At 42.2% G+C, this 18,766-nt stretch overlaps 1 protein-coding gene across 1 annotated transcript in view; it reads left to right on the forward strand.

Annotated features, from left to right (window-relative positions):
• Window positions 1-18,766, forward strand: part of PREX2 (phosphatidylinositol-3,4,5-trisphosphate dependent Rac exchange factor 2) — a 582,180-nt gene that overhangs the window by 269,340 nt on the left and 294,074 nt on the right. The window contains exons 10-11 of the mRNA XM_075353190.1: window positions 3,262-3,406; window positions 12,835-12,935. Of these exons, the coding sequence (XP_075209305.1) occupies window positions 3,262-3,406; window positions 12,835-12,935 (246 nt within the window). The remainder of the gene's footprint in view (window positions 1-3,261; window positions 3,407-12,834; window positions 12,936-18,766) is intronic.

Genomic DNA, 18,766 nt, shown 5'->3' on the forward strand with positions numbered 1-18,766 from the left:
GAAAAACGAAGGTAAGATTCTCACAACCTATCACAACTACACACCTTCCATCGCCTTTAAGTGGGGACAGAACAATAGCACCTAGTAACATTCGTTCAGACATTTCAAGGTGATGTTCACCTGAAAGTACATTATATAAGAAACTTAACTAAAGCTGGCTTTACACAAGACGATAGATTGTGCGATGTGTCGTTGGGGTCACGGTTTTCGTGACGAACATCCGGCATACTGCACGACGTCGTCTCGTATGACACCTCCTAGCGATGCAGATGCAGCAAAGGAGCCCCAAAACATAACAGAGCCTGCTCCATGTTTCACAGTAGGGACAGTTGATATTTTCTTGATGTGCTTCATTTTTCCATCTATGACTATAGAGCTGATGTGCCTTGCCAAAAAGTTCAATTTTTGTCTCATCTATCCATAGGACATTCTCCCAAAAGCTTCTCCCATCCCCTGCTATGCAGCATAGCGGTGGATACCACTGCCTTTACTACTATCCTGTAGTCTTAGTAACAACTTGCCTGATGAAGGCCACCTGGCCGAAACATAACATGTTGCTTTAAGACTAATGGAATACATTTTTTGTTTGTATCACCATTTGAGAGTGCCTTGTTTCTAATGCTCCCACGAAATAGACTCCACCCCCCTGGCCTGGACTGTGCATTCCTATGGATCCATCAAAGATGCAACGTGCCCTGACCACGGTCCAGTGGAGTTTTGCTGAGTGTCTGTGTTTTGTGTGCATACCGGTGGATGACCTCCTCCGTACCCGGGATGGAATACTACATCTCATCTTGAGGTGCAGTACCTCTGTGGCGACTGAAGCCTCAGGGGTGCGACACTCCCCCACAGAAAAACCCAGCACGTCTTCGAGCTGGAACAAAACAAAAATACAGTGGTGTTATGACATGCAAATTTTTGAATGCTGTAAACAATGTAAACATTTTCTTCCCTTTATGGGAGGCATTATCTTGAATGTTACCAATATGATAAACCTTTGCATTACAGTATAAAACTTGACAATATAAAACATCATTTTCACACAATTAACTTTGCTGAGGAGCCTGTGATGCCAAAGATCCTTGCACCACTCCTGATTTGTGCAGCATCAGCAACCACAGATAGAACAATGGGGGGGACCCGCCACCTACAAACCCCCAAGGTAGGCTCTGGGCATGCAACAGAGCATTCCTCACCACACTTCATTGCTTCTGCATGCCAGACAGCTTTTAACTCCTGTGGCCTATGAATTCTGCTAGAAGGCACTGTAATCAGTGCGATTATGTGCAAAGGCAGTCCTGGTCACCCATAGTGACCCAATTGTCCATTTTAACTCACACAAAAAAAACATTATCTGTAAAACTCAAACCAATAAACTATTTCACATTTCTTTAAGTGTTTGTTTACTGCCTGTCACCAGGTCTGCAGCTTCCAAACTCAGGGCAGTCCATGTACTCAGGCATGCCGTAGCTCAGACCCAGTGTCTGTGTCCCCTGGTCACAGGACGCAGTATTTATCCAGTGCGGTTTGTTGGCACTCCGGTGCCGGTTCCGTGATCCTGGTGGTGTCATTTAAATATGAAGGGGATGATGACAGTTATTCGTGATGCCACCTGTGGTATGCAGCAAGTTAGGTGCCGCCGGCGCAGGATGGGGACCTCTGGGGCAGATGGTTACGCAGCTTAGATGGTGCAGGTCTCCTTCTAGTGTTCCTTAGCTGGTCGTCTTCCTGCGGTGACTTCTCTCCCGCCTGTCTCACGCCTACGCACACAGTCCCCTGAGCCAGTGTCAGCAGGCCCTTTCGGGGTGGCTGGAAGCTCTATCCCTTGGCCCTATGTGGTCATCTTCCAGCAGATTCATGTGCGGAGTTGGCTTTGGTACTAAATGGTCCCCAGCCTCTGGTTTTACTAGTGGAGCATGTTGGTTTTTCTCCTCTAGTCTAGGGACCAGTCCACGATCTGAGGCCAAGTCCTTCCACTCCGTTGCTGTATGTGGAACGAGGCCAAAGGATTATGTTGCACTTCCCGTGGTCTCTAGTACGCCTTCTGTCTTGCGCCTGGGTCGAGCTGCACCAGCTCCAGACCACAGGTCTTTCCTCCTCCATTGCTCCTTTCCAACTGACTAACTTTCTACAGGCTGCTTCCACTAACTAGACTCCACCCCCCAGCCTGGCCCGGACTGTGTATTCTTATGGAGCCATCAAAGGTGCAACTTGCCTTGACCACGGTCCAGTGGAGTGTTGCTGAGTGAGTGTCTGTGTTTTGTGTGCATACCGGTGGATGACCTCCTCCTTACCCGGGATGGAATGCTACATCTCTTGCTGAGGTGTAGTACTTCTGTGGCAACTGAAACCTCAGGGGCGCCACAGTTGTCTCCCATGAAGTCCATTTTGGCTCAAACTATGATGGATGGTGCGATCTGATACTGATGTTCCTTGAGCTTGAAGTTCACCTTTAATCTCTTTAGAAGTTTTTATGGGCTGTTTTGTTACCCTTCGTACTATCCATCTTTTTGATGTGTCATCAATTTTCCTCCTGCAGCCACATCCATGGAGGTTGACTACAGTCCCATGGATCGAAAAATTCACAGAAATATCAAGCTGCTTGAAGATGGGTTTTTTTTTTTTAATATTCATTATGCAATTCTGAAATTTGTGGTTAATTGACTTTTCCTCATTTGAGGGGTTTTTACTATGGGTTGGTATTTGTTTTGTTTACTTTTTTCAGAAATAACCGGAACATTATAAGTGTATAGTAAACCTAAACAGAACAGCAGGGTTAACATGCTTGTCTATAATTTTCTGTCTAATCTCCTGAGACAACTCTTTCCTTTGCTTACTCTGGTCCATGTTGAGTGTGGTATACACCATGTCACCAAACAGCACACTGAGTATCTGTAGCCCTATATACAGGCCCACTGACTGATTACAACATAGTAGACACCTGTGATGCTAATTAGTTGACACACCCTGGTTTAACATGTTCCTTTTGTCACATTATTTTCAGGGGTACCATCATTTCTGTCCAGGCCTATTTTATGAGTTTTATTTTTTTTTAAATTCTGTAGAAACATGGCTGAAAAGCAATGTCTGACTTTGATTTGTTCATTTTCAAAGATTTTTATTTATTATTACTTTTGTCAGATTCTAGTTATTTCTGTACCATTGTGGGTTTTTCCTTCATTAAACAAGGGGTACCAACAATTTTGACCACGTGTGTAGATAATGTAATAACACTAATAATATTGTATATGATTGACACAGGTTTGACGCTGGGTATGGAACAGGATACCTGGATGATGATATCAGAACAAGGAGAAAAACTTTATAAAATGATGTGTAAACAAGGAAACCTAATCAAAGACAGAAAAAAGAAACTTACAACAATCCCAAAGTGTTTTCTTGGCAGGTAACCATGGAACAATTTATCACAATTTATTTCTTATGAATTGCTGTTATATATTATTTTTATTGTGTAATGGGGATTACATGGCAACAAATAGAGACTTTACAATTAAATGGAAAAAATTAAGATCTATCTGTAAATATGAAGGTAGAGCATTAGTAATTTTTTACAATTGTCACATGGAGATTTTCACAAACTTCGCCGGATGCCATGGCGGCATTGGGTTATGTTCAGACTACAGATTCTGACACTCTGCCTTATAACTCCTCTGGTGTCTCTGATCTAAGCAGGCAGACTCAGGCATCGACCTGCTGAGTGCTAATTCAGAGGCAGGCGAGCAAGATTTAATATCTGCTGGTCTACTGATCCAAACTATCTGGTGTGATACCTGTTGCTGTGTGTGCTTGTGGAGTTAATCCTTGTTGCCTTTTTGTTGCTACCCTTCTGTTCTTGTTTTTCTCCTCAGTCTCTCTTTGTCTGTGTCTCTTTGTCTTCTCACTTCCTTGTGTATGCAGTGTGTCAGACTTTTGGTTCTCCATTGTCTGTCATTACCTATTTATTATCTCACACCTGCCCCGTCCCTCCCTGGGGTGGGGGAGGGGGTATTAGAGTAGTATTTTCCAGGAGTACAATAAGGCATGGGACTCCGCTGTCTCCACCATTAGGAGTAATCTGGAGGTGAGGGATATCCTAGGGTCCCCTAGCATAAGGGACAGCATAGGACCCCCCTGCCCCTTGCTATCTCGAAGTAAGATTGTGACAACAATAATGTTATATTTACTTACAAAGTTATTTTGTTTTCATAGGGTCTCATTTTGTAATTTCAGCTATATTAGTTTTATGTTGAATGTCATTTAGTTTCTCCCAAAAGTCAATTGATGTTCAATTTTGGAAAAACTAACTCAAAAGTGAAAAACGGTAATTGATATAACTTTATTTCCTGTTAACCAAATTGGAAAATCTAATATCCTGTAATAAATTTTAGGGTTAGTCTCAAAGTTAAAATATGTAGATAAGTTGTGTATTTGTGAGGGTTTTATCCCCACCAATCCCTAGAATGGTGTCTAAAATGCCCCATTGTAGATTGAGGGCCGTACATACCAAGCAAGATATACTCGACTATCTCCAATCATAGCTTGCACCACCCTGCAAATTAGTGTTTTTAGTGATATCTGGAAATATCAATGATGCTCATGGTGACATTTACATGCATGTTAGGCATTAAATAAACCCCTTGCTAAATGTAATTGTCAAACTCCGGGCCACCATTTGTCAAACTGAAGTCCCCTATAAATTCCAAAAAATAGCAACAAGAAGAGGAATAAATATCCTTCAAAAACTAATTATTACTTACAGCAAAGATGGGCTGCAGTGTGTACATCGCCCAGGCAAAAAAACTAATACTCTACCAGGATACAGCTAAAGCCCACTAAATGGAGGCATCACAGGTGCAGGAGGAGCAAATCACACACACCTCCATGGAATGGAGGGGGTGATTGCTGGATGATAAAACTGCACACTAGTGACTTGCATAGAGCGCTGTTCACACATGCAGATAACACAGTCACAAGCCCTGATCAGGCGGGCTGCCAAGCCGTACCCCACCTGTGTATCATGCAGGGACAGAAACTCTAAAATGCAAGGCCCAACAGCAAGGGGCCTGGCTGTATCCTGTACAAAAATATATGAGGTTTTTGTTGGTATTTATGGCCATAAAAATGGAAGCCTACAACCCTCGTCACGGGACTTCATGCTTGTAGGTCCCTACACTAAATATAAAAAATAGCAACAAGAAGAGGAATAAATATCCTCCAAAAATTAAGTCTTACTTACAGCAAATATGGGCTGCAGTGAGTGTATCGCCCAGGCCAAAAATAATACTCTACCAGGATACAGCTAAACCCCCACTAAATGGAGGCATCACAGGTGCAGGAGGAGCAAATCACACACACACCTCCCCTATAAATTCCCTAAAAAGAGATGCCTTTCCTAGCTGCAGATGTTGGCACGCTAGAGATGCAAGTGGCACCCCCGCTTAATGAAGACTGTCCCACCTCTATCCCTACTAGCTAATAGTGTGTATATATAGATGTAAAGATAAAACAGATTGTCCAAGGGACTAAAAATTACTTTCTAGAAGTATAGTAACCATCAAATAACAAAGACTTTTAGTTATCAGGAGTTAAATCAGTATATACCAAAATACGTATAGCGTAGCATCCAAAATGGAAGAAAAATCGATTAATGGAATGGGGATATTTCAGTGAGATGATATCTAGATAATCCTGGAGAATATATCTCCTAGCAAAATTTTCTATATTTTTTTTAAAATTGTCTAACTTTTTCTGTGAGTACCTTTTCGATATATATTACATCATTCATTTACTCAAAATCAGTATCTTCCAGCAAGGGAGCGGTACATTACAGGAGTGTCGAAAGTAAATAGTCTAGTATCTTCCATAAGGGCAATGGTTAATAACTGTCATACATGCAAACTGGGACTAGTTGAAAGGTTATGGTTAGCAGTGAAATGTCATGCCTCACTTTCAGGACTCAATCCAGTGAACTCCTGCTGCATGGTCAATTTCCCTCTCTGCTGAGCCACAGCCTGTTTTGGTCTCTGTCTAACTGCTGATGGTTCTTTTGTCTTTTCTTTCCATTCTTGGTTATGCGTCTATTCAGGTGTCTCTCACTTCCCTATTTGGTTCAATCCCATTACATCTTGGGTGGGGCTATTTATACTCCCCTTGCACCTTTGCTGACTAAATTTCAATACAGATGGGTGTTTGGAAATCTAGCTCCTCAACTAGAGATCATCTAACCTGGTCAATTTCTGTTGCTTTTTCTATAGTTTGTATAGTTTGTGTGTCTTCTTCCCCAGTACCCTTTCCTTTCTGTTACATTTGTGGTCAGGGAGATTTTCCACATATTCTGTTTTTTGTGTGATTCTCCTCATCCTCTAATTTATGTTTATTTAATTCTGCTATCATTGTTTTTCTTTTACACATTGTCTAGTGTCAGAGTGCAGTTATGACACTTACAAGGACACTGCATATTGTTAGAGTGCTAGCCTCCGAATCCAGGCAAAGACAAATCAGAGTCAGTTTAGGGACTATCATCTGCTTGGTGAAGGTGCTGCGTTTCTCCTGATTTGCACCTAACCCTTGTGAGTGTGTGGGCCCAGTCATAACATTATAGCCAGCGCATTAGTGTTTGCTGGGCGTTAACATGGATCCCATGAATCCTTTGGCCGCACAATTTCAAACTTTGTCCTTTGAAGTTGTGGCCATCAGCCATCATCAACAACTTACTAGTCCTAATGGAGCAGTGGAACCGAAAGTAAATTTACTGGACTGCTTCGACGGAGATAGAAGTAAGTTTTCAATTTTTTCTTCCTCATGCAAATTGTATTTTTGCCTCTGTCTGGTCTTTTTCTGGGTTTGCAAGTCAATGAGTGGGCATTGTTTGTTTTGATTGTTTTGTTTTTGTGCCATGGAGATACGCAGGCTTGGGCATTTTCTTTGTCCAAGGATCCCCCGCCATTTTCCTATGTTTATTTATTTAATTATTTTACTCACTTATATAACGCTATTAATTCCACAACATTTTACAGACCTGTTCTCTGTTGAGGACATTTTCTCATCTCTTGGCCTCATCTATGATAACTGTGATAAAGTTGCTGTTGCTGATTCCAAGATCTGTAAGTTGGTTCAGGGAGGCCATAGAGTTGAGCACTACTGCTCACAGTTTAGATGTTGTGCAGTAGAGATCTCCTGGAAGGACCCTGTTCTTCGGAGTCAGTTATGTCAATGAATTTTGGGTCAGATTAAGGACATGATGGTTTACAGTCCTTGCACGCAGTCCCTGAAGTAAGCTTTGACACTACCTGTTCATTTGGATAGACACCTTAGAGATAAGAAACATTTAAAGGTGTTTCAGGGGTATCTTCTTCTCTACCAGTTGACACTGGTGAACGTATGGAAATTGATGCTTGCAGAGACACCAAAATGGGAACTGAACTTGGAGCATCTGCTCGGTTCTGTTGATATTGTGGGAGGTTCTAGTCATGTCATGGTTCAATGTTCTAAATATATTATAGAATTTCTAAAGGAAAAAAGAGACTTTTTGTAGAGATGCAGGTTCCAAGAGCCTGAGATAGTCTCAATTGACACCTGTAAGAAAAAATGGGGCATCTGTACCAGAGACAAAGTCTGGATTTGTTTGCACTCCTGCATTTGTGGATTCTGGTTCTACCTTGAATTTAATTGATCATGACTTTGCTGTAGATTGTGATTATGATTTCTCTTCTCTCAACCTACCCATTCAAGTTTCTTCTACTGATAACTCTCCTTTTTCACAGTCACAGTATATGAAGGTCGAGTATGGATGTATGAAGATAGGAGGGTTACACATGGAAATGATTTATTTTATGGTTCTACCTTCTTTACCTGCAAAGTTAGTGCTAGGCTTGCCAAGGTTATTTAAACACAATCCGGACATCAATTGGGAGACCCAATAGGTTAGGTTGTGGGGTGACTCCCACTTTTCTGGATGTCTGTGAAGATCTTTGGCTCCTGTAACATGTCTCCCCAGATGCCTAAAACAAACTTTATGTACCGCTCTCTTTACGAGTAGATCTTTTTAAAGAAATGCATGGCTCTGTTTTAGCAGGGCATCCAGCTTTTTCTGCAATGTGAAAGTCTGTCTGTAGATCTTTTTGGTAGCAGAATTCTCATAAGAATATTGATGAGAATGTCCGTAACTGCAGAGCCTGTTAAGGACTAAGAAGTCTCTTGAGGTGCCATCGGGTTTTTTTCTCATCTAGTTAAGTTCCATTCTGACCCTGTACTAACTTGACCAAGAACTATGACTGATCTGCCTAACTCAAAGGAGGAGACACTTACTTTCCAGTTAATTAAATCCAGGAAGGAGGTAGAGGGAGGTATTTTGGTAAACAGTTACTAAGCCAAAAAAGGTGCCAACCACAGATATAGGAAGTCTCCTGTCTTTGGGGTGGGGCAGTTTGTATGGTTGTCCTAAAATAATCTACATCTTAAAGTTACCTAGTGTGTCCAGTTCAATCTTAAAAACTTGGTGAAAGGTCCTCCAGCAACTGGCCTTTGGTCATAATTAAAGGCATGTTGTGCCTGAAACGCGTAGACGCAGACACTTACCTGGACTACATATGGAGCTAAATGAACGTTTTTCCATGGCTTTTAACTTATATTCCTAATAAGGCTATGTTTTTAATTTTACTGAGCCGAGCTGGAATCTCCACTTTTTTCAGCAACTGGCCTCTGCCTGAGCCAGCCTTAAAAAGCCTTGGGTTATGATGTCAAGCTAGTTCACTTGGTTACCTGAAAAACTGGACATGGTCTACTGCAAGTTGAGGCAGCCATAGAGAAGGGTTCAATGTATGGTACTGTTAACGACAAGTGAGTAACAGAAGTGTTTCCAGAAGATATTAGTCTGTCTGTGATTTCTTTTCTCCAACCATAAAAAAGATTTGTAAAAATCTCATAAAAAATGTGTAATGTTGTTTGAGAGGGCTTGACTTGCATTTTCCATTCTTGTTCATCCTAAAGGTGTTCGATAGGCTGTTTGTGGACCAGCCAAGTTCCAGACCAAACTCACGCAAGCATGCTTTATTGGACCCTGTTTTGTACACTGGAGTAAAGTCATGCTGGAACAAAATAGAGTCTTCCCCAAACTGTTCCACAAAATAGGAAGCATACAACAGTCCACAATACCTTGGTATAGTGCATCATTAAGATGTTGCTTCACTGGAGATAAGGGGTCCATGCCAGCTTGTGAGAAACAGCTCCAATGCATTATTCTCCTCCAGCAAACTTTATAATTGGCTCAATGCAGTCAATGTAGACAAGTAGGTAATGCTGTTTCTGCATTATCCATCAATAGCCTGATAGATATAAGGCTATGTTCACACACTGCATCTTTTTTTAACACAAAGATGCAGCGTTTGTGTCCCAATGGCAACCAACACACTAATGGCAAAAACGCATCCAAAAACTGTTTGTGTTTTTAACGTGTTTTTACTGCATTTTGCCCAATGCGTTTTTAAAGGGAACCTGTGAGGTCCCATATGCCTTGTAACCTACAAACAGGGTGATGTGTAGCCTAGAAACCCCTTCCTACCCATCCCTGTGTTGTAATGTTGTGTAAAATAAATGTATAAAAAAAGTTTTAGAACTTATGTGTTCCTTATGTAAATGACAGAGGGTCTAGTCCCCTGGACATCGCATCGCTCCGTGGGCATGATACTATGGATTTACATGAGCGACGTCACCGTTACGACCTAGAAATCCTGTGCGATTAATCACACCACATCAATCAAGTTTTCACTGCTCCAGAGTTCAGTCTTGGTGTTCTCTGTAACACTTCATCCAATGTTTAGCATTATGCTTGGCGATGAAACTCCTGGTGGTTTGGCATTCTTCAGTTATTGAACCATCACAGCATTTGTGGCTTTTATGCATCATGCACTTCAAAACTCAGCAACCCCACTATGTACAGTTGAAACCAGAAGTTTCCCTCCGCTCGCTATAGAGACACATATGCAGGTTTTTCTCACTATGTGACATGAAATCAGAATAAACCTTTCCCGTTTTAGGGCAATTAGTATTACCAAAATTATTTGTTTGCGAAATGCCAGAATAATGGTAGAGAGAATGTTTTAAGGTATTTTTATTACTTTCTGCAAAGACAAAAGTTTACATTCATTTCATTAGTATTTAGTATAATTTCACCCAAGTCATACAGGGCAACGTTTTGGATATCCTTCCACAAGCTTCTCACAATAGTTGGTAGGAATTTGGGCCCATTCCCCCTGACAGAACTGGTCTTAATGAGCCATGTTTGTAGGACACTTTGCTCGCTCCAGCCTTTTCAGCTTTGCCCATAAATTTTCAATATGATTGAAATCAGGGCTTTCTGATGGCCACTCCAAAACATTGACTTTGTTATCCTGAAGCCACTTTGTAACCAGTTTGGCAGTATGCTTTGGGTCATTGCCCATTTGGAAGACCCATTTCCACCCAAGCTTTAAGTTTCTGGCTGATGTCTTGAGATATTGCTTCAGTATTGCCACATAATCTTCTTTCCTGATGGTGCCATCTATTTTGTGAAGTGCACCAGTCCCTCCTGCAGCAAAACAATTGCACAACATAATGCTGCCACTCTCATGTTTCACAGTTGGGATGGTGCTCTTAGGCTTCAAAGCTTCTCCCTTTTTCCTCGTAATGTAATGATGGTCATTATGACCAAACAGTTCAATTTTTGTTTTGTCAGACTACAGGACATGTCTTGAAAAATTAAGTTCTTTGTTCCTGTGTGCATTTGCAAACATAATCTGGCTTTTTTATGTTTCTTTTGGAGTAATGTCTTCTTCCTAGCAGAGTGGCCTGCTGCTGACACAATCTTATCAACTTCCACCAGCAACTTCACAGGGTCTTTTACTTTTGTTCTTTGGTTGATATGCACATGTCTGACCAAAGCGTGTTCATGTCTGATACACAGAACGTCCTAAGCTGTATGATAGCTTGACATTCCCATCTTGTTTGTACTTGTGTAGAATTGTTTGTACTGATGAACGAGGCACCTTCATGTCTCTGGAAATTGCATCCAAAGATGAATCAGACTTGATGCAAGTCCACAATTCTCCTCCTGAGATCTTGGCTGATTTCTTTTGACTTTCCCATGATGCTACACAAAGAAGCAGTGTTTTTCGGGTGTGCATTAAAATACTGGTGTGTCTCTAATTAACTCAGATGTTGCCAATAAACCTATCAGAAGCTTCCGAAGACATGACATCATATGGGCTGTCCTATATTGTTTAAAGCCATAGTACTCTTAGTGTATGTAAACTTTTGACTTTGCAGAAAGTAATACAAATGCCTTAAACATTCTCTCTCTCATTATTCTGACATTTGGCAAATATAAATCATTTTGGTTCCTAATTGACCTAAAACAGGAATGGTTTATTCTGATTTCATGTCAGATAGTGGGAAAAACATGCAGATGTGTCTTTTTAGATAGTGTATGTAAATTTCTGGTGTCAACTGTAACTTTAAGTGGTCTGCGACTTTGTGGCTAGGTTGCTGTGGTTCCTAAAGCCTTTCCCTTATCACAGGTGATGGTAGAATATTTAGGAGTAGAGTTGGCTTGAATCTATTTGCACTTCCCATCGGCCAAGATAGTGGTCTGTAGCCACTACACAGGGACAGGAGTACTGCCTCTTTCTTGCCATTATATGCGGCTCTTCTTTTGAATAGCCAGCATGGTGAATCATCATCATTACAGTGTGATGAACAGGTGGCATCATGCCACAGAGTCTAATCAAAAGAAGAGTCGTGGATGCCAGAAGGTAAGAGGTGACACTCCTGTTCCCATTCAGGGGCCTTATGGGATGAGATGTCTGCATAAATTGGCACTAATGCTACTAGGGAGGGAAGACATTTCATGAACATTCTTGTTGCAATGGTGAAATCCTATTACAGGACTAAACTGATTCACTCTCTCACAAATATTTGTAAAGACAGACTGCATGGCTAAGGACTGGATTTTATACAACTGTGACAATGGGACTGAATGAAAAACCTGAATTCAAAGTTCAAGGGGTGTGTCCCAATACTTTTGTCCTTGTAATGTACTTACAGTATACAGCCCAGAATACTCATATGAGCACTGTAACGGTATTTACAGTGAGAAGTTAAATATGGACAATAATTACAATTAAAGCACCCGTTACACGCGTCGATTTATAGGGAGATATATCGTCGGGGTCACGGATTCCGTGACGCACATCCGGCATCGTTTGCGACGTTGTTGCGTGTGACACCTACGAGCGACTCTGAACAATCACAAATAGGATGAAAATCGTGGATCGTTGACACGTCGTTCATTTTTAAAAAATTGTTCGCTTTGGGGAATTAGCCGACATATTGCTCCGTTTGACACCCTGACAAGATCGAACAACATTCAAACGACCGCCTGGGTCCAACAATATATCGTCGATCGCTGATGCGCCGATTTTGAGATCGTTATGTGTGACTTCAAATAAATGACCTATAAGCGATACCGTCACATCGTAAATACGATCTGGGCGTGTCACGTCACAAATGCGATCGCACGATAAATTGTAGCATGTAAAGCGGCCTTAAGATGTGAAAGCTTTTCCAATTCAGAGAAAATCAAGGATACTTCCATTTTTTTTATTGACATTGGAAATAATAAGTCCCTTATTTTTATTAACTGTTAAGGAATTTACAGACAGCTCGGAACCCTAGACAGCATGCTTGACTATGTATGCAGTCACTTGAGTGCATAGTAGTAAGTAATCCCCATACAGTTGTAAACCTGGAGAATGAACCCTTTCTGGAATTGTTTCTTCATTTGTTTCCGTTTTCTTGCAGTGAATTTGTGGAGTGGCTGCTGGAAATTGGAGAAATTCACAAACCTGAAGAAGGTGTTAACCTTGGCCAAGCGTTACTGGAGAATGGAATAATTCATCATGGTAAAATTTGAACCCTAAGACACATTCTGCCAAATACAAAAATTCTAATAGAAATATTAATTTTACATAAACGTATTTATTATAAAAAAAAAAAAAAGAGTGTGAAAAGTCCAAATTCAAAAATGTTATTGGATAGAAAAACAAAAATAAAATTCTACTTGTAGCCTCTGATGCTGCCCAAGTCCCACGCTCCTTTGTGGTTCCTCTTCTGACTGCAACAGACACATCCATCAGGGCCAGAAATATAACCACTGGGAGCATTAAAAGTGGAGGGGCGAGGATCAGATGAATTCTTTATGGAACAGGGAATTTTTTTGTTTTTTGCGCTTTCATTTTTTCCTCACCGTCTTACTTGTTTATCCTTCCATTGACATAAATGTATAAGGGCTTGATTTCTTTGTAAGATGAGTTGCAGTTTTGATAGGCGCTATTCATTTTACTGAAAGACAAGAAAATAACTGTGTTGAAATGGTGGAAAAAATTGTAATTCCGCCTTTTTTTTTGTTTTATTTTTTGTGGTGTTCATTGTGCGGTAAAAATGACTTGGAAGGCTGATTGCTTTGACCAGTCTGTTCCAACAATACCAAATATGCACTGATTTTTTTATCTATTTATGTCATAAAAAATTGTAAATATTCTAAAAAAAAGTTTGTTTTTTTTTGCTTTCTGTCAACCTGTTTCTAGACCCGTAACATTTTATTTTGCTGTTGATGCGGCTGAGTGAGGGCTTTTTTTTTTTTTGTGCAGTGAGCTGATGTTTTTATTTGCATCATTTTCATATGATTTAATTGTTTTTACAATTTTTTTAGAAACATGAAGTGAACAGGAAACGCGTTTTGATTTTGTTTTTCTCTTCATGGCATTTTCTGTTATGGCTAATTAAAGACAACCAACCACCAGGATTTTGCAATATGAACTAAAGGCAATGCCATACTGGCAGTAAGTTGCTGAATCCAGGCATACCTGTTAGTGCATGCTCACATGAGCGTGAAAAACGGACGAGTGCAATGCGAGAAAATCTCGCATTGCACTCTGACCAATGTTAGTGAATGAGGGTGAGCAGTTTGTCAGCTTTTCTCGCATCAGATTCTGATTGCGAGAAAAGTTGCAACATGCTGCGATTTTCTACGTGAGCCATATCACTCGCACCCATTCAAGTGAATGGGTGCGAAAGAAACATCGGACTGCACTCGGATGTTATCCCAGTGCAGTGTGATATATGCACAGGCTGAAAATGGAGGAAATGGAGGGATTAACCCTTCCTTCTACTCAGCGCCCGCCCTCAGCTTCACAGCTGTGACCTGATTGCAGGATCGGGCCACAGTCGCATAACACTCGGCTCACACTCGCAGCAGAGCTCGAGTCGGGGGTCATTAGCATATCGCATCCATTGCTCTTGCATCGGATGCCATACGCTCGCGTGAGTCCATCCTTATAGAAAGATCGGATGCTTGGTTGCAGAAATATCTTTAATCAAAGTTGCAGAAATACACTGCACTACGATTGACAGGTGCCTCTGTGGGTCGGGTCCTCGCTGTAAAGTCCTCTTCCAGTGTCCTCTATGATGTGCCCCCTTTTTTTTATTTGAATCTCGCGTCGCCATTGCTGTTGTTGGCGGTGTGTGTGCATTGACACAGTGATTCTATCTTCATTAAAATAGTGCCGAACCGCAATCTGCGGTGCCTTTTTAACGAAGACACTATGAGAATAATCTGCACTTAAAACTCAGGGTAACTGCAAGAGAAAATGACATGTTGCAAATTACAAAAATGCATCGTGGTCAGTTTACACCTAGTAAAAAAGAAGTGCAGGGGGCAGAAGAATTCTATGAATCCATTCACTGTGCTGGAAATGTAAGACTCTGCATTCGTTTTTGACGTAGCGAAAATATGCAGCTTTAAACTGACCAAAAACATGTCGGGGGCAAAATGCCTAAGGCCACATGCAAACGTTAAGTATATGATGAGTTTTTTTCCAAGGGGTGGAATAACCAGAGGAAAAGTATAAGGGCGCTTTTCCACTTGCGTACCGCTTCTGATGCAGGAGCATTGGAAGTGATATGCTAATGACCTTGTGCTGCGGTGTCAGCCCAGGGTAATGGGACTGTTATGCGATATTGCGATCGCATCACAGGAGCGGAGAAGATGGAGGGAGCACTTTTTCCCCATCTCCTCCGTTGTCTGTCTCTGGGTGCACTGCAGTCGCATAACATGGAAGTGCAGTGCGATTTTATACACACGTGAGCCGAGACTCGCATGCTGCGATTGTACCGAGAGCCTGATTCTTGTGGAGAACAAACGGGAGAGAGGAAACTGTCTAATTGATTAACACTGGTGCGAGTGCAATCCGATTTTTTATCGGATCGCACTCGCACAAGAAAATCACAGATGGAAAAGCGCCCTAATTAAAACACGAGCACCATTTCTGTATTTTTTTAGCCACTCCTGGTTTTGGTTACCAATACTGAGGAAGAAAGCTCACCACATACTCAGTGTGCCTAAGGCCCCCTTCACATGTCCGCGAAAAAAAGATTCGTTTTTTCACGTACGTGTTAAAGGGGTGGTTTTCTCCCCATGTGCCGTGTTTGTGGCACATTCGTGTTCTCCGTGTGTTATACGTAATAACACACGGAGAACGGAAAGTCCCACCTTACCTGTTTCTTCCGGAGCTGTCTGTGGTGCTGAATGACAGTGTCCGGCACAGGCCATGCCCCGCTGATGCTGCTTCCGGCCCCCAGTGAAGAAGATGCGTTGTTCAAATTCACTGGGGGACGGATGCAGGTGACAGCCGCGGCAGAGACTGCAAAGGTGGTGGAGGTGAGTTTGTGTTTTTTTTATTTTTTACAATGCCACGTGTGTTTCTCCGGCACGTGTTATGTGGGACCGCATCCACACTACATCCGTGTGGTACGTGTGCGAGCCCGTGCTGCCAGAGAAACACGGACATGCATCCGTGGGGAGCACACGGCACACGTCTGCTCCACACGGAGGCACGGGCCACTGGCAGAACATGTGCGTCCACATATACCCATTGATTTTAATGGGTATACGTGTGCCCTTGTGTCCGGTACATATGGGCATGGACCTAGCACATACCGGAGACACGGACATGTGAAGGGGGCCTAAGATGAATTTTTGGTGAGTTTGATATTGCGTATTTTCGTGGTCTCAAAAATGCAGCATCTTACAGTGCGGAGTAAGAGTAAAGATAGCATTTGTATAGACTCTAATTACACAACTCCTTACTATATTAGGGCATATATGTCCACTAGTCACTTGGGGAACCCTCTACACCAACTGAGATTTTTTATAGATCTTCTTGCAATGGATCTCACTGACACCTTAAAGGGGTATTCCCATCTCCAAGATCCTATCCCAATATGTGTGTAATAATCAGAACATAAGCAAACACCTCCAATTATGAATGTAGTATAGTTTTCCTGATAAGCTGTCACTTACCTCATGTGCAGGCATGGCCAGAGCCATGGATACCTAAGCTTCTGTAATGCCGTGAACATGAGGTAAGCTTTTCAGAAGAACTATACTACATTTCTAATTGGAGGTATTTGTAATATTGTTATTATTACACCTACTAAATATTAGGATTAGTAATGGGCAAACTCGCAGATATCAGGGATTGGCAGGACTAACCGGACTTAACAAAAAAAAATCAGTTCCCACCCGGAATTGATCCTGGATATCTGACCAGACGCTGGTCCCCATATAAGTCTATGGGGACCAGAACCCAGTGATTAAAATTGGTGGTAGAAGGGATAGGGGGATAGGGGCAGGTGCGCTGTTGTGCCGCCCTGGCAAAACCAGGGTGTCACAGAGGTCTGCATCCATGTTTTTGGTGCAGATCTCACACTCCCTTGGGGAGTTTCTCACACACAGAAACACACCATCCAATCAGGTTCCACTCACCCCCTCCCCAGGAAAAAGGAGGGGCGGGAGGAGCTTAGAAAGAGCAGAGCAGAGTTTAGTTTTCAGTCAGTCTGCAGGAGGAGAGGAGTCCGGAAGCAGCCCCTGTGTGGGGCTAGGAGAAGTGGTAGTGAGGGCCTCAGGAATAGGCCAGCCGCTTGTGGGGCCCGAAGTGGACTGGGAGAGGGTAGTGGGCCCCCCCCGGTGCCAGCTGTCGGGACCCTGTCTGGACTGGTGCACGGAGCAGACACAGACACAGATCTCAGGCAGGAAAACAACACCTGAATTACAGACACGGGTCTGGGACCCGTCCTCACAGCATCTGTGGGCACCAGTTACCAGCAATTTGGTTGATAAAAGACTCTGTGTATTTCTTCCATCTCTGTTCCTGACCCTCCACATCAATCCAGCTTCATCCAGCACCACGATAACCGAACTGTGAGTGTACTATTCCCTGCAATCCCTGCCACCACCACAACTCCCAATTGGGCCCTGGGACTACACCTCCCCTACCCGTGGAGGGGATTCCACCTTGCTGCCCCACACCACCAGTCCCGGGCACGGTCCCCAGAGGCAGCGGCGGTGCCACCACCTTATCACCGCAACCCACGGGTGGCGTCACGGACAATTTCCCCTTCTTAATCCCCCTTTTATTTTGGAGCCTGGGATCACAGACTGGGTTACGCCACTGTACACCTACAAAAGTGATCCCTTGGCCCGGATCTGAGTACCCCTTATCCCTGGGCGACACACTGTACTTACTGAGGCTAACGGTGTGGCTATTTACTGCTCCTCTGGCCGTTTATTCACTTCTGGGCCACGCATTAGGGTCAAGCATATGGATTGCTTTCCCCGCATCTGTAATTGGTTGCAGTCAAACGCGCCCCACCCTGAGTGACAGCGTGTCAGCTGACTACTTCCAATCACAGGCGCTATGTGTATAAAAAAATAAGTAAATAAAAAATTGGGTTAGGGTCCTACCATATTATGATACCCAGCACAGATAAAGCATAGGATACAGGCTGCAGCCCCCAGCCATGCGCTTATCTTAGATGTGTATCAAAATAAGTGGAACCGCATGCTGCTTTTTTAATTTAAATTATTTAAATAAATAATGTAACCAATTACAGACACCAATGGGTGAGGAGAGCAGTGCATATGCATGAGCCTAATGTGCAGCCCCGGAAGTGAATAGGCAGCCACCGGAGCAGTTACAGCCACACCGGAGGATCGGGAAGTATGAAGCGCCGCTTGCTGTATTATTTTTTTCTTTATTTTTCCTTTATACCCGTTTAAGGATTAATTTAATTCCTATATGCTTTTGTCCTTTGCATACCCAAAGTTGGCCATATGGTTTCGTTGTATAAGAAATGGAAAGAATAGTATTTGTGATGATGCCAAAAAAATATGTGAAAGTGCTGATAAACAGATGTATAAATCCATAGTAATAAAGAGGGTGAAACGACTTACTGAGTAAATACTTTCAACATATAAAATGCGTCTTCGCAATGTGAACAGATGTTATAAACTTTTCACAAAATAGCTAACATTTTAATGAGTTGTTGCATACCTCAAAAATTGATGTGCACATTCCTTAAGGACGTGCATGGTTTTTTTTTTTAGCTATCTCCATAAGAGTCTTTCTGGTTTACAATTTAATACATCCATTCTTTTAGTCGAGCTTTCTTTTCCGCTTGGCTGATGTTTTAATGAACGCGATACACAAATATATTGAAATGTAATTGCTTTTATCTAGAGGTTGGTGCACTCTGCTGATGTGAAACTAATCACAATTTTGTTTCATCTGAAATCTTAATTAGTTCTGTCTTTTTGTTAGGTGAGAATTACTTTTATGATTTTGTTTCCTAATACATAACAGGACAATTATAGATGACAAAGCTGAAGGCAAAT

Source organism: Anomaloglossus baeobatrachus, chromosome 6 (assembly GCF_048569485.1).
Source record: "Anomaloglossus baeobatrachus isolate aAnoBae1 chromosome 6, aAnoBae1.hap1, whole genome shotgun sequence".
Taxonomy (NCBI): Eukaryota; Metazoa; Chordata; class Amphibia; order Anura; family Aromobatidae; genus Anomaloglossus; species Anomaloglossus baeobatrachus.